Source organism: Ovis aries, chromosome 24, assembly GCF_016772045.2.
Source record: "Ovis aries strain OAR_USU_Benz2616 breed Rambouillet chromosome 24, ARS-UI_Ramb_v3.0, whole genome shotgun sequence".
Classification (NCBI taxonomy): domain Eukaryota; kingdom Metazoa; phylum Chordata; class Mammalia; order Artiodactyla; family Bovidae; genus Ovis; species Ovis aries.
In genome coordinates this window covers 18951906-18963715 of record NC_056077.1, presented here as the reverse complement: position 1 = coordinate 18963715, position 11810 = coordinate 18951906, and the positions used below count along the sequence as shown (strand labels likewise).

Below are 11810 nucleotides of genomic sequence, written 5' to 3'. Positions count from 1 at the left end.
TTGTCCCCTTTTCCTTCTGCCTCAATCTGTCCCAACATCAGGGGACAATGCCTCAGGGGGCCAAAGTATTGGAGCTTCAGCTTCAACATCAGTCCTTCCAATGAATATTCAGGACTGATTTCCTTTAGGATTGACTGGTTTAATTTCCTTACTGTCCAAGGGACTCAAGAGTCTTCTCCAACACCACAGTTCAAAAGCATCAGTTCTTCGGTGCTCAGCTTTCTTTATGGTCCAACTGTCACATCTATACATGACTACTAGAAAAATCATAGCTTTGACTATATGGACCTTAGTCAGCAATGTAATGTCTCTGCTTTTTAATATGCTGTCTAGATTGGTCATAGCCTTTCTTCCAAGGAGCAAGCATCTTTTAATTTCATGGCTCCAGTCACCATTTGCAGTGATTTTGCCTTGTCTCTCATCAACATACAATTGGAAAGGTTTCTTTAAGTCTGGTAGTCCTAAGGCCAGAGCTCGGACTAACTTTGTCTTTATGGTAAAAGAGTTAATGATCAGGTAGGCCTCCAGGGTCCCCAAATGAGCAGAGGAGGGAAGGGACAAATGCGGACTTTTATTTTCCCCCTCTACATTCCTTCACTAGGCCTTAGTCCTGTAGGAGGCTCCTTTAATCCTGTGTTGCTATGGTGACTACCTGAAACTAACTTTTTCAAACCATGAGCTTCAATTGCTCAACAAACCCATATATCTTGCTAATGAGAATGTCCAATTGTCCTTATGTCCCTCTTAAGCTATGTTAATGAAACAATGTATCTTGCTCTGGACGACATATTTCTCCTTCTTAACAGAAACAGGTTCCTTCTGGCTAATCTTGCTATCTTAAAATTTATGTTTTGGGAATGGGTTTGGTAAGACGTTTACAATCTTGAGCTATTATTAGTAACCAATTGAAAAAGTATATAATACCTTGCTAAAAACTAGCAAGGGGGGTTCTCTCCTTTCCCCTTCCAGTGCCTCTTGCTGGATGCTTTTTTTTTTTTTTTTTTCCTATTTCTTTTAATTGGAGAAGGCAATGGCACCCCCACTCCAGTACTCTTGCCTGGAAAATCCTATGGACAGAGGAGCCTGGTAGGCTGCAGTCCATGGGGTCGCTAAGAGTCGGGCACGACTGAGTGACTTCACTTTCACTTTTCACAAGGAAATGGCCACCCACTCCAGTGTTCTTGCCTGGAGAATCTCAGGGACGGGGTGGGGGCGGGGGGAGCCTGGTGGGCTGCCGTCTATAGGGTCACACAGTCGGTCACGACTGAAGTGACTTAGCAGCAGCAGCAGCATGGCATATTGGTGCAAGGCAAATTGCCCTGCTCCAGAAGTGGCTCCCGATCAAACTGGGTTCCCTACAGGGTCTTGGATGGTGATGCCAATCTAGGCTCCTGTGCCCTGGGTGTTAACATAGAAACCCCTAACTGATATTCACAAGGAGGGGAAATGAGCTAGGGCAGTTGGAACACCTGCCAATGCAACATGCTCCCTCGGTGGAGGAGCTGGGTTGGTCAGAGAGGGTTTAAGTTCTGAAACAACATATCCTCACTCTCATTTTCTCCCTCTCCCTCCTGTAGAATAGGTATTTCCTTGACTTTCTTTCCGGATTGCTGCACCATAAGGCAGCACCCATTTGACTTTTCTTCCTGATGTAATACCATAAATGTCTCTACCTATGGAATCTCATCATTTTTACCTGCCCTTTCACAAAACAATTTTAATTGTGAGATCATATAATAATTAATTGAGCCATTTAAGGGCCATCGATTCCCTGATTCTAGTGTATATTGGGACCACACACCATCACAACAGGATATCATCTCTTTCTTAGTCATAGGCCCACAGCTATATCTTGCCCATTTATTTAGGATACAGGCCAAACAGCCTTCGTTAGGGACAGATGGAGTATTTCCCCTATTGATAAGTTCAAGAATCACAAAACAGAAATTTAATGCCAAAGGCACGAACAGACTCCATTATGAATGGACACAAAACCAAAGCAAATGAACCAGTTCACAAAATCAGGTAAATTCAACAAGGTATCCTTTGTTGAAAGGGTACTCCCTTTCAAAAAGGTACCCCACAGATTGGCTTTTTCTTTAAAGGAAAAATCCAAATTGAGAGGGGAATATGTTCCCAGCTGTACACACCAGAGCAACTTACCCTAGGATATGGAGCCCATCAGCTCCCAAATGTCAGTTCCTTGCTCCAACTGCCAAACGGTGGGGCAGCCCATGCCACTTCAGGAAATTCTGAAGGGAAGATCCTCAGGACAAATGTCCTGGCAGCTGCTAAGGCCTTTCCTGAAAATTCCCCAAGTGGGGCCAGCTCACCACGAGCAGCATGGCTCCTGGCTGGCTCACCAAAATTTGTTACTGAGCCCAAGTTCATTCTGCTCACCACATGACAGGTCAATAAATCAAGAGACAAGTTGTTGGAGCAATGAGTGATGAGTTATAGGAAGGCTAGCAGACCAAGAAGATGGTAGACTAGAGTCTCCAAAAACCATCTGATCTCAGTCAGGGTCTTTTTATATACAATAGGGAGGGGGAAGGGGCTTTCAGTGGCACCAACCAATGGCAAAACAGGGCTATAAGCTAGTTGCTGGTTGACAGTTGCTCACTTGGTTGGGTGGGAGGGGTCGTCCCACTGGGGTGCCCTGACCAACTGCTGAGTGGGACTGTTATAGCTGGTGTCTGTCTTAATGGAGCATGCAGACCGGAGCCAGGGAGGGAAAGGCCCCTTATGCCTTAGGTCCCATGTGGGACCACTGCTACAACACCTCAGCATGGCAAGTGTAATGTGACTGCTTTTCACAAGCAGCTCAGGATCTCCAGAAATATATGCTATGCAAACTCCACAGATGACATTCTGCAAAGTAAAGGTGGAAGCAAAGGTGAAAGCAAAAAGTAAGATGGTGATAAGGTTTTTTGAAATAATGGTAAACCTGGGGTTAAAAAATATTGTTTATCAACAATAAACAATTATTGACTCTAAGTTCAGTGCACCTTTTGCAGATTACCTCCTTTAGGGTTTGTGGCAGCTCAAATCTGGCAACAACTTTGTACCTGAGTAGTAACTGTGGGTGAGTGTGGGGAGCACTTACTCCTCCTGAACACATATCTCAAAACGGATATCTTTTCAACGATTTTTAAAGATAAATATATTAACATGATAGTTGCTGAGCCTATGGATAACCACAGAGATAGCAGTGTGAAACATTTATGCAACCCACCATTCCTGGTTGTAAGTCATACAGAAACATATACTGGCAAATATAGGCTAAAAAGGAATTTATTGGAAACTTTTGGAAAGCTGATAGAATTATAGGGAAGGCTGGAGGAACAAGCGCCAAAGATGCTTGGTGATAGGGTCTGCATGGGGCCTCATTGTGCTGACCTCGCCAAAAAAAGATAAAGTCACAGTGACCCATGAAATTGATCACATTGCTGAAGCAACATCCTAGTTTCACCGCTGGCACTTACTTTCCCAAGACTACCCGATCACCCTACCGTGGGACACCTCTGACTCTCTCAAGACTACGTGACTGCCGAGCTCCACTTGCAGGCTAAAGATAAACTAACCACCCCACTTCAGGGGACCCAGTTTCCCTCTACTGGGTATAAGAAGGATTCTACTGGGTTTCTTTTGGAGAGCCAGTCACTTTCATTTCGCTTTAATAAATTTCCTTTTCTTTGCTTAACTGCCCGGCTTGTTCTCTTCTCCGCACTGGCCTTACAGTTGGGAAACCTTGAAGGCTTGAACCGGCATTAACGTACTGGAAACTGCCACTACCGCCACTTCTGAAAGGGCTGCCAATTTGCTGATACTGGATGCAGTAAGCTGCTGCTACCTGTGGCCGGCCCCTACACCAGGGAAACAGCTTCTTCCCGAGGGTGGTGAGGATAAGGCGAGTGGCTGTCAGTCCTGGCGAGGGGCGGGCCTCACGCCACCTCGCCACAGCCTTCCGCCCTTTACTACCGGCATTAGGACCCGACGTAGCACAGAATGAGGCGCGGGGGAGGGAGTAGGGGAGGTCTTCGCGCACAGCTGACGTAATCAGCCCGCGCCAGCAGTGGCCCGGGCTGTGGAGAAACACGTTTCTCGCTGGCCTCAACTCTAACCTACCATGGCGGCCCGCATACAGCAGTCTCCTCAGCCTGGCGGCGGGAAACGTAAAGGCAAGGCTCAGTATGTGCAGGCCAAGCGGGCTCGGCGCTGGGATGGCGGTGGGCCCCGCCAGCTGGAGCCCGGGATACAGGGCATTCTCATCACCTGTAACATGAACGAGCGCAAGTGCGTGGAGGAGGCCTATAGCCTGCTCAACGAATACGGCGACGACATGTATGGACCAGAAAAGGTACCAGTCCCAGGGAGGGCGGGCCTTTGAGGGAGAAGGGAAGGGTGGCAAGCTAGTTGCGTGAATTTGGCCGCCAGAGTGGCGGTGAGGAGGCGTGGTCTCGCCTAGGAATATTTCCCCCCGCCCCCGCCCTATCCCTACCTGGTCTTGTACTTGAAATACTTGCACCTCCTTGTTTTCCACCCCCATCGTTAATCACGGTGGCTTCCAGTATAGACTGCTTTCTTCGGTTCGGGCGTGGTTTCTGAAGCTCTTTCAGAAACACATGTTTCTCATCGTAGCTTTGGGAAGTATTGCTCACCAGGACACTGGTTCAGGTTCACACTTCATTCGTACTTAAGGTTTTTGGCACCATTTGGAACCGTATCGCTGTAATACACTGTTTGTCTTAAGCACTAACATCTCTAAAATAGTGGTTTGGGTTCTAGTGCTAGTTTCTTCTCAAATGCATATAAAAATGCATTTCAAGCAGTAAAAATATTTTATAACAATACCGTATGAAATCTAGTTGTTCAATTTTGGAAATAATTATATTATTGGTTTAGGATTGGGACCAATACACACACATGCACACCCCAGGGAATTAAATGGAGGAGCATAGTACAAAGGTTATTTAATATAAATTCAGGTAAGGTACTGTCATTTACTAGCTCAAAGGATGAACATGTTATTTAATTCTGCTGAGCTACATAAAAAAAATGTTCTAGGACTTTGGAAATGGCTAAAAAAATTGCATATGTACATAGAATAACATCCCTGTAAACAAAAAAAGCCCCATAAATGTGTAAGATTAGTGCCTGATTGGTAACCGCATTCATCACTGGTGGAGCAGAGAACTGGGCAACAAGTGTATGTCCTGTCTATATGGATACCTTGAGCAAGTTCTATTTCAGTAGTACAGTTGTAAAGGATTTTTAATTTCACAACTATTTGGTTTAATCTTAGGAAAGCAGAGTGTAATATCAGGCACAGAGCTATCTATTGATAGGGTTAAAGTCCACCCTGAAATGATTCATCTGGTGAGCACATTTCCCTCTGTCCCAGACTGTCAAGATGCTTTAGAAAAGTTTCAAATGTTATGTATGGTAGCCTGAGGAAACTCCCTTCTTTCTCCACATTTTGGAGGAGGTGGTGTCTAAATAAATAGTTTTATTGTTAATGTATCTTCTGTCCCTGGGGGCGGGGTTTACATAAATAGTTAATTAAGAGCTTTTAACATGAGCTGTTGTGGCATTTCTGCTCATGAATTTTATGCAAGCAGTTTGCAGACAAGGATCAACAACCCTCTGGAAGTGAGGGAGAAGATGATGATGTGGAAGCTGCCTTGAAGAAAGAAGTTGGTGACATTAAGGCATCCACAGAGATGAGGCTAAGAAGATTCCAGTCAGTGGAGAGTGGAGCCAATAATGTAGTCTTCATCAGGACACTTGGAATAGGTGTGTCTGACTAATACACTTTAAGATTATTGATCCTATAATATCAGGACATCACCCTGTCTCTGAGAACACTGCCTACAAAATGGCTTCATGGGCATGGCTCAGTTAATCATTTGATTGCATCCTCTCTGTGTTAGCACTGTGTTGGCACTAGGCATATGGAAAGGTGAAATGGGGTGGTGGACTAACCTGGGCGTAGGAGTAGAAACCTGTGTTTGCCGCTTCCTTTGTATTTAACTTTAGGCAAAGCAAGAGTACATGGTTCTGTCTAAAAGGAACAGATGCTACTCAGCTCTCCCAGTTTGGAATGGCTCCAGACATTTGGGAATGTAGTCTTAGGAGAGCCAGATATTCTGATTTTTTAAAAGAAGTTGGAAATCTGGAGAAGTTTCTATGTTTTTAAGTGTAGTTAATTTAAAAATATTGAAAACACTGCACAGCCCCAAATAGAATTGTATGTAGTCAGGATGCTTCCTAAGGACTACATTATGATCTTGTGGCTCTGGGATGACTCTGAGGTCTGAAATCTAGACTTCTGTACAGACTTAGCTAATGGATTGATTAAATCTTAAGTGACTTGAAGGTATTTGTTTTGTTTTTTGCAAAACATGTTCTATTTATTAGTTTGATTATTGCTGCTGTTATAGGAAAACAACAGTATGACATTGTCATTAGATAAATCAGACATCATGAATAAATTAACTCCAGAGCCTTCATGAACAATTGTTTTTGATAAAAGTAAAGTTATTAGATACAGTATTATCTGTACTATTTCCTTTTTGAGGAAAAAAGGGCTCTTATTAACTTTCTCAGGATTTCATTTGTTTTTATATATTGAAAGCATTCAGAGAACTTGACTCAAGTGCATGTAAAATAGTGGACTAGTATATGCATTTATATATATAGTATAGTATAACAGAGTGCACTAAAGAAATATTGGTTGGAAGAAATGATTGGTTAAACTTGTTTAAAATTTATTATGATAAGTTTTTCTAATCTACCGTCAGTATATGTCACTGCCAATGAAAACTCTTTATAGAGAGTCTGAAGAGTTTAAAATGTGTGAGGACTTTGAAACTTAGTTTGTTTTGTGCTGATTTTTTTCTTTTAGAACCTGAGAAATTGGTGCATCATATTCTCCAAGATATATACAAAACCAAGAAGAAGAAGACTCGGGTTATTCTACGAATGTTGCCCATCTCAGGCACATGCAAGGCTTTCTTAGAAGATATGAAAAAATACGCAGAAACATTTTTGGAACCATGGTTTAAAGCTCCAAACAAAGGAACATTTCAGATTGTATACAAATCTCGGAATAACAGTCATATGAATAGAGAAGAAGTTATCAAAGAGTTGGCAGGTATGTTTTCTTAGTGATTTTGCAAAGATGTGCTGTGGTAAATATTTGCTTTTAAGATTTTTTTTTAATATTTAGGGCTTATATTTTTGAGTGAGAGCAAGTATTTTAAAATGTCACTAAATAATATCAAGCCTAGCTTCAATATGTTGGGTATGATATTATTTTTGGTAGTTAGATACTAAAGTCTTCTCCAAATCAGAATTGAATTTCTTTGAGGGCTCTTATTAACTTTCTCAGGATTTCATTTGTTTTTATATATTGAAAGCATTCAGAGAACTTGATTCAAGTGCGTGTAAAATAGTGGACTAGTATATGCATTTATATATATAGTATAGTATAGTATAACACTACTAGTATATGTAGTGTTTCAACAACTACATTTCTGATAAGGTTAGTTATAAATTTAACAAATTCTAAATAGAGGGAGGTGAAAGATTGTTTTTGTATCCACCAAGCTTAATGGCATCTTTTTTTTATCTTGTTTTCCTTTTTGTTACAGGAATAGTAGGCAGCCTCAATTCAGAAAATAAAGTGGATCTTACCAATCCACAGTACACAGTGGTAGTAGAAATCATTAAAGCTGTCTGTTGCCTAAGTGTTGTGAAAGATTACATGTTGTTCAGAAAATACAATCTCCAGGAGGTGGTGAAGAGTGCTAAGGACTTGTCACAGCTTAACCCAAAGCAGGCAGTACAAACAGGAAATGGGAAAGAAGCTAAATTGGAATCTGGTGACAAATCAAGTGAAAATGACCCCGCAGAAGGAAAAAATAACCAACAAGTGGTACCAGAGAACAGTGAGGAGCTGGGTCCAACAGAATCAATATCTGAGACACATCTGGTGAATGAGGGGGTGGCTAAACCTGAACTTGCAAGTCAAGTCACAGAAAGATCTGAATCAAATGAAAATGATCTCTGATAGGAAAAGAAATTGTTTGGTCTTGGAGGTGGATTTTTCAACTGCAGTTTTGTGAGATGTTCCTGGGATTCCATATAAAATTGTGACTAAAAATACTGTTTTTGATATTGTGTTCTGCATAATTGTTTACTTACAGTAGTGGAGCACCTCTGCTAATAGTTTTGTTAGAGGTCTTTCAACCCTATATGGCAGTGTGCAGTAGGCCCACATGCATTTGGTTGGGTTAGAAGAGACTTTGGATAAATTGGTGAACACTGTTGCACAGAGCAGAGGGTGGTAGGGGAATGATGTTGCCCTCTCCCTCATGATTACCTTCCCCACCCTCCCCTTCTGCACTACCAGCTGACTTACAGGAGTGAACAGGCTCTGTGAATTCAAATCTCAAGAGGGAAATTTCCATTCTAAGAAAGGAATTTTTGTGTATTGCAACTCAGTTGTCCCCTGCTACTTTGTTGTAAACATTGGACAAACATGAGTTGTATAGGTTAGAAGTGAATTGTTTTGTGAATTTTTTTACTTTGGGGGATTTTTCTTATTTTGTTTTTATCCTGCTCCCCACCCCCCACCCCCCTTTTTTGACAGCACCATAGGGCATGTGGGATCTTAGTTCCCAGACCAGGGATCCTACCCATAGCCCCTACAGTGGAAGTTATGCTCAATTTTATGTTTTAATAACATTTGTTACAAACAAATCTGATGGTGCAGTGGTGCAATTTTTGAAGGCAAGGTTTAAAAGAAAAATGTTCCGTTCTAGGCATAGAATTACAGACATTTCTGATAAGGTTGGTTATAAAGAATGTGTCTTCTGAGTCACTGCAATCTACTAGTGCAACAGGGACTCAAATTCTTTATACTGTAAGCTACTTTAGAATGTAAAGGGATCTATAATCCAAGCTGTTCCATTCCATTGTATATCGTTTGTGAAATGCAACTTACAAACTGAACATTTGTTTTAGCAGTTGCAACTATAAATCATAGCCCCTTGACAAATAAAGATGATTATTTTAATGGCTTTGGAATACCAGGACAGTAAAACTTTTGTTCAGAAAAACCACATTCAGTGAAAAACTTTAGAAAGCAAATTATTTAGTGGTAGGATTTTTTCCAGAAAATAAAAGTTCACATAATTGATAAGAATCTAATAATACCAACATTTAGCTAGATCAAGAAGGAGTACAAGAAATTGAAGACTTTACTGTCAGTATAATAAATTGACTTACGTGATGCTAAGGAGGTTTTGTATAAAAGCAGCAGCTTCTCTGTGTGAGCTGATGAATCAACAGATTTCATGAATATTTGTCATGCTGTAGCATTTGTAGGATTTGTAAATGATCAGGAAATTCAAGAAAACTTTTAAGTTGCTAGGAGCCTCTCCAAACAATGGTCAATAAAATTTAGTAGGTCTTCATATCTGAAAACCCAGTGATCTGTCATCTGTACTCCTAGTGCCCCATCGGTGGCTGGCTGCATGACAAGTTTTGCATCACTTTATTAAAAGAATATCCTGACTTTGGTAATTACAGCACATTGCTTTCTTCACAATGTGAAGGAAAAGCTTGGAGATGAAGAAAGTTCTAAATAATGCTACAAAGGTGGTTAACTTAATTAAAGATACATTTATGTTTTTAAAACAAAAGAACCAACTAAAACCTGAATGAAGAACATGTAAATCTCTTACATAGAGAAATCCAATGCTTATCTGAGAAAGAGTTATCCACAGGATATTTGAGCTGAAAGGTGAATTACCAGTAAGTTCTAAGTACAAGAAAACACTAGGCCAGATTTTGCTAAATGCTTTGAAGATGAAGAATGGTCTCATTAGACATTTTTTCATTGCAAGAACAAATGAGCTATTTTTATGAGGGCCTGGAGAAAAATATTTTTTTCTTTCAAGTGACAGTCTTGGATTAAAAGAAACTGACTTTGGAATAATTATGTTGCATAAGGCACTCTTGGTTTCCACAGACAATTGGGTTTGAGAATGAAGAAAGCAACGTCTCAAGCCTTATTTAAACTCTCCTTGAAGAATTGCAAAACCAAATTAAATAGCATTTCCCCTCCTTTTCCCAACACTGTGCCTGGGGGAGGAACCCTTTCTCAAAATCTCAGGCTGAGATTTTGTCATTGAGAGAAGAGGAAGAACTGAGAGTCCTATTCTCCCAATTGTGGATTTCTGTGAAACATGAGTATCCTTCAACTTGGTGTTCACACACACATACTTTAGTTTTTTCAGGGTTTCCTCCGGGGTAAAACTGAAAAAAGAAGAGAGATAACAAAGAGGATTGCAAAATAAAATATCTGAATTGAGAATACTGAGGGGTTGTGAAATTAGCTTTTGGAGTTGGCTTTATTTTTTAAGCAGTTTGATAGTATAAGTGTTAAGTCTTCCTGCACCAATGGCTGTAGTTGTTTATTGGCTACTGAACTTGGAAATAATTTTTATCTTTCTAAGCTAATGATTCTGCTGGTTAACCAGACCAGAAGAATTTGGGATGAAGCAAAGAGAATAGCTTCCCAGGTGGCTCAGTGGCAAAGAATCCACCTGTCAATGCAGGAGGCAAAGTAGACGCAGGTTCAATCCTTGGGTCAGGAATGTCCTCTGGAGAAGGAAATGGCAAACCACTCCAGTATTCTTTTTTTTTTTTCTCCACTCCAGTATTCTTGCCTGGAGAATTCCATGGACTGGGGAGCTTGGTGGGCTACGGTCCATGGGGTTGCAAAGAGTCAGAGATGAATGAAAGGCCAACCCATGCTATATGAATAGAAAGGACCTTGTAATGCAGATGAGGCTGGCACTTCCTTATATATTTTTAAAATGTTAACTCTTAATAAGTTGAAGTTACTTTGAAAGGATGATAAGAGCATTCTAAGTATCATTGGAGGAATGTGAATAATAGGATTTTGGTGCCTTCAGACTTTTTCCAAGACAACGATAATTTTATTTTGATAGTGCAAGACTCTGGGAATAAAATTGGCTGTATGCATACAATTGTATGGAACTAGGTTTGTTTTATTTTGTGAAAGCTGCTACTCTACATAAAGATTTTGATATAATAGTTTGTTTTAATCCCCTTTTATATTTGTATTTGGTAAGGCCTAAGTATGACAAAGGTCTTCTGCAAATACAAGGTAGTACTGTGTTCTGTTGGAATCTGAGTTCATTCATTGAAAGATTTATTTTCAAGTTTACCAATTGTTTATTTCCACTAACGTTTGAGCATATTATTTTATATATGATGGGATTCCAGGGTGGGAATGGAGTACTTTTTCTCTTTTGATTTTTATTTTAAAAAATTACTTAACTCCACTTCAGTGTTGTGGTTTAGTAAACTTGTTTTGCTTTATGGAGGAAAGTGTTAAATTTTATATTTTAAAACATTTCTCTATGATTAAATATGATTTCTGAATGTTATTTTTACTTGTATTTTGCTTTTGATATGGCCAGATACTCAGCTTTTTTTGTGTGTGTGTGATAGTTCCTAATGTTTTCAGAAAAATAAAATTAGTCCCCTAAAGACTAGTGTTCTCTGTCTCTACTTTTTCTTTCTGCCTCTTAGTAAAGCTCTTGCTTTATAATTGTAATTATAAAGTAGTTTAATCATAAAAGATGTTTTTATGTCAGATTATATATTAAAAGTCATGTGCATTGTCCAAAAAGTAAAGATACAAATATTAGTTTCTCTTCAGTAACTAAAAACTTTTAAGCATTTATGTCTAATTCAAATGTTAGATATTT

The 11810-nt window shown here is 40.0% G+C and overlaps 1 protein-coding gene across 2 annotated transcripts; it reads left to right on the top strand.

Annotated features, from left to right (window-relative positions):
* Positions 1 to 4066: 4066 nt before the first annotated feature.
* THUMPD1 (THUMP domain containing 1) lies at positions 4067 to 11589 on the top strand. 2 transcript variants are annotated; one of them, XM_004020817.5, is made up of 4 exons: positions 4067 to 4360; positions 5622 to 5796; positions 6908 to 7156; positions 7656 to 11589. In XM_004020817.5, the coding sequence occupies exons 1-4, from the start codon at positions 4130 to 4132 to the stop codon at positions 8072 to 8074; spliced, it is 1074 nt and encodes a 357-aa protein (XP_004020866.1). In that variant the 5' UTR covers positions 4067 to 4129; the 3' UTR covers positions 8075 to 11589. The 2 variants fall into 2 exon arrangements, with proteins under 2 accessions (XP_004020866.1, XP_011959595.1); XM_012104205.4 differs by having other exon boundaries at positions 5619 to 5796.
* Positions 11590 to 11810: the final 221 nt, after the last annotated feature.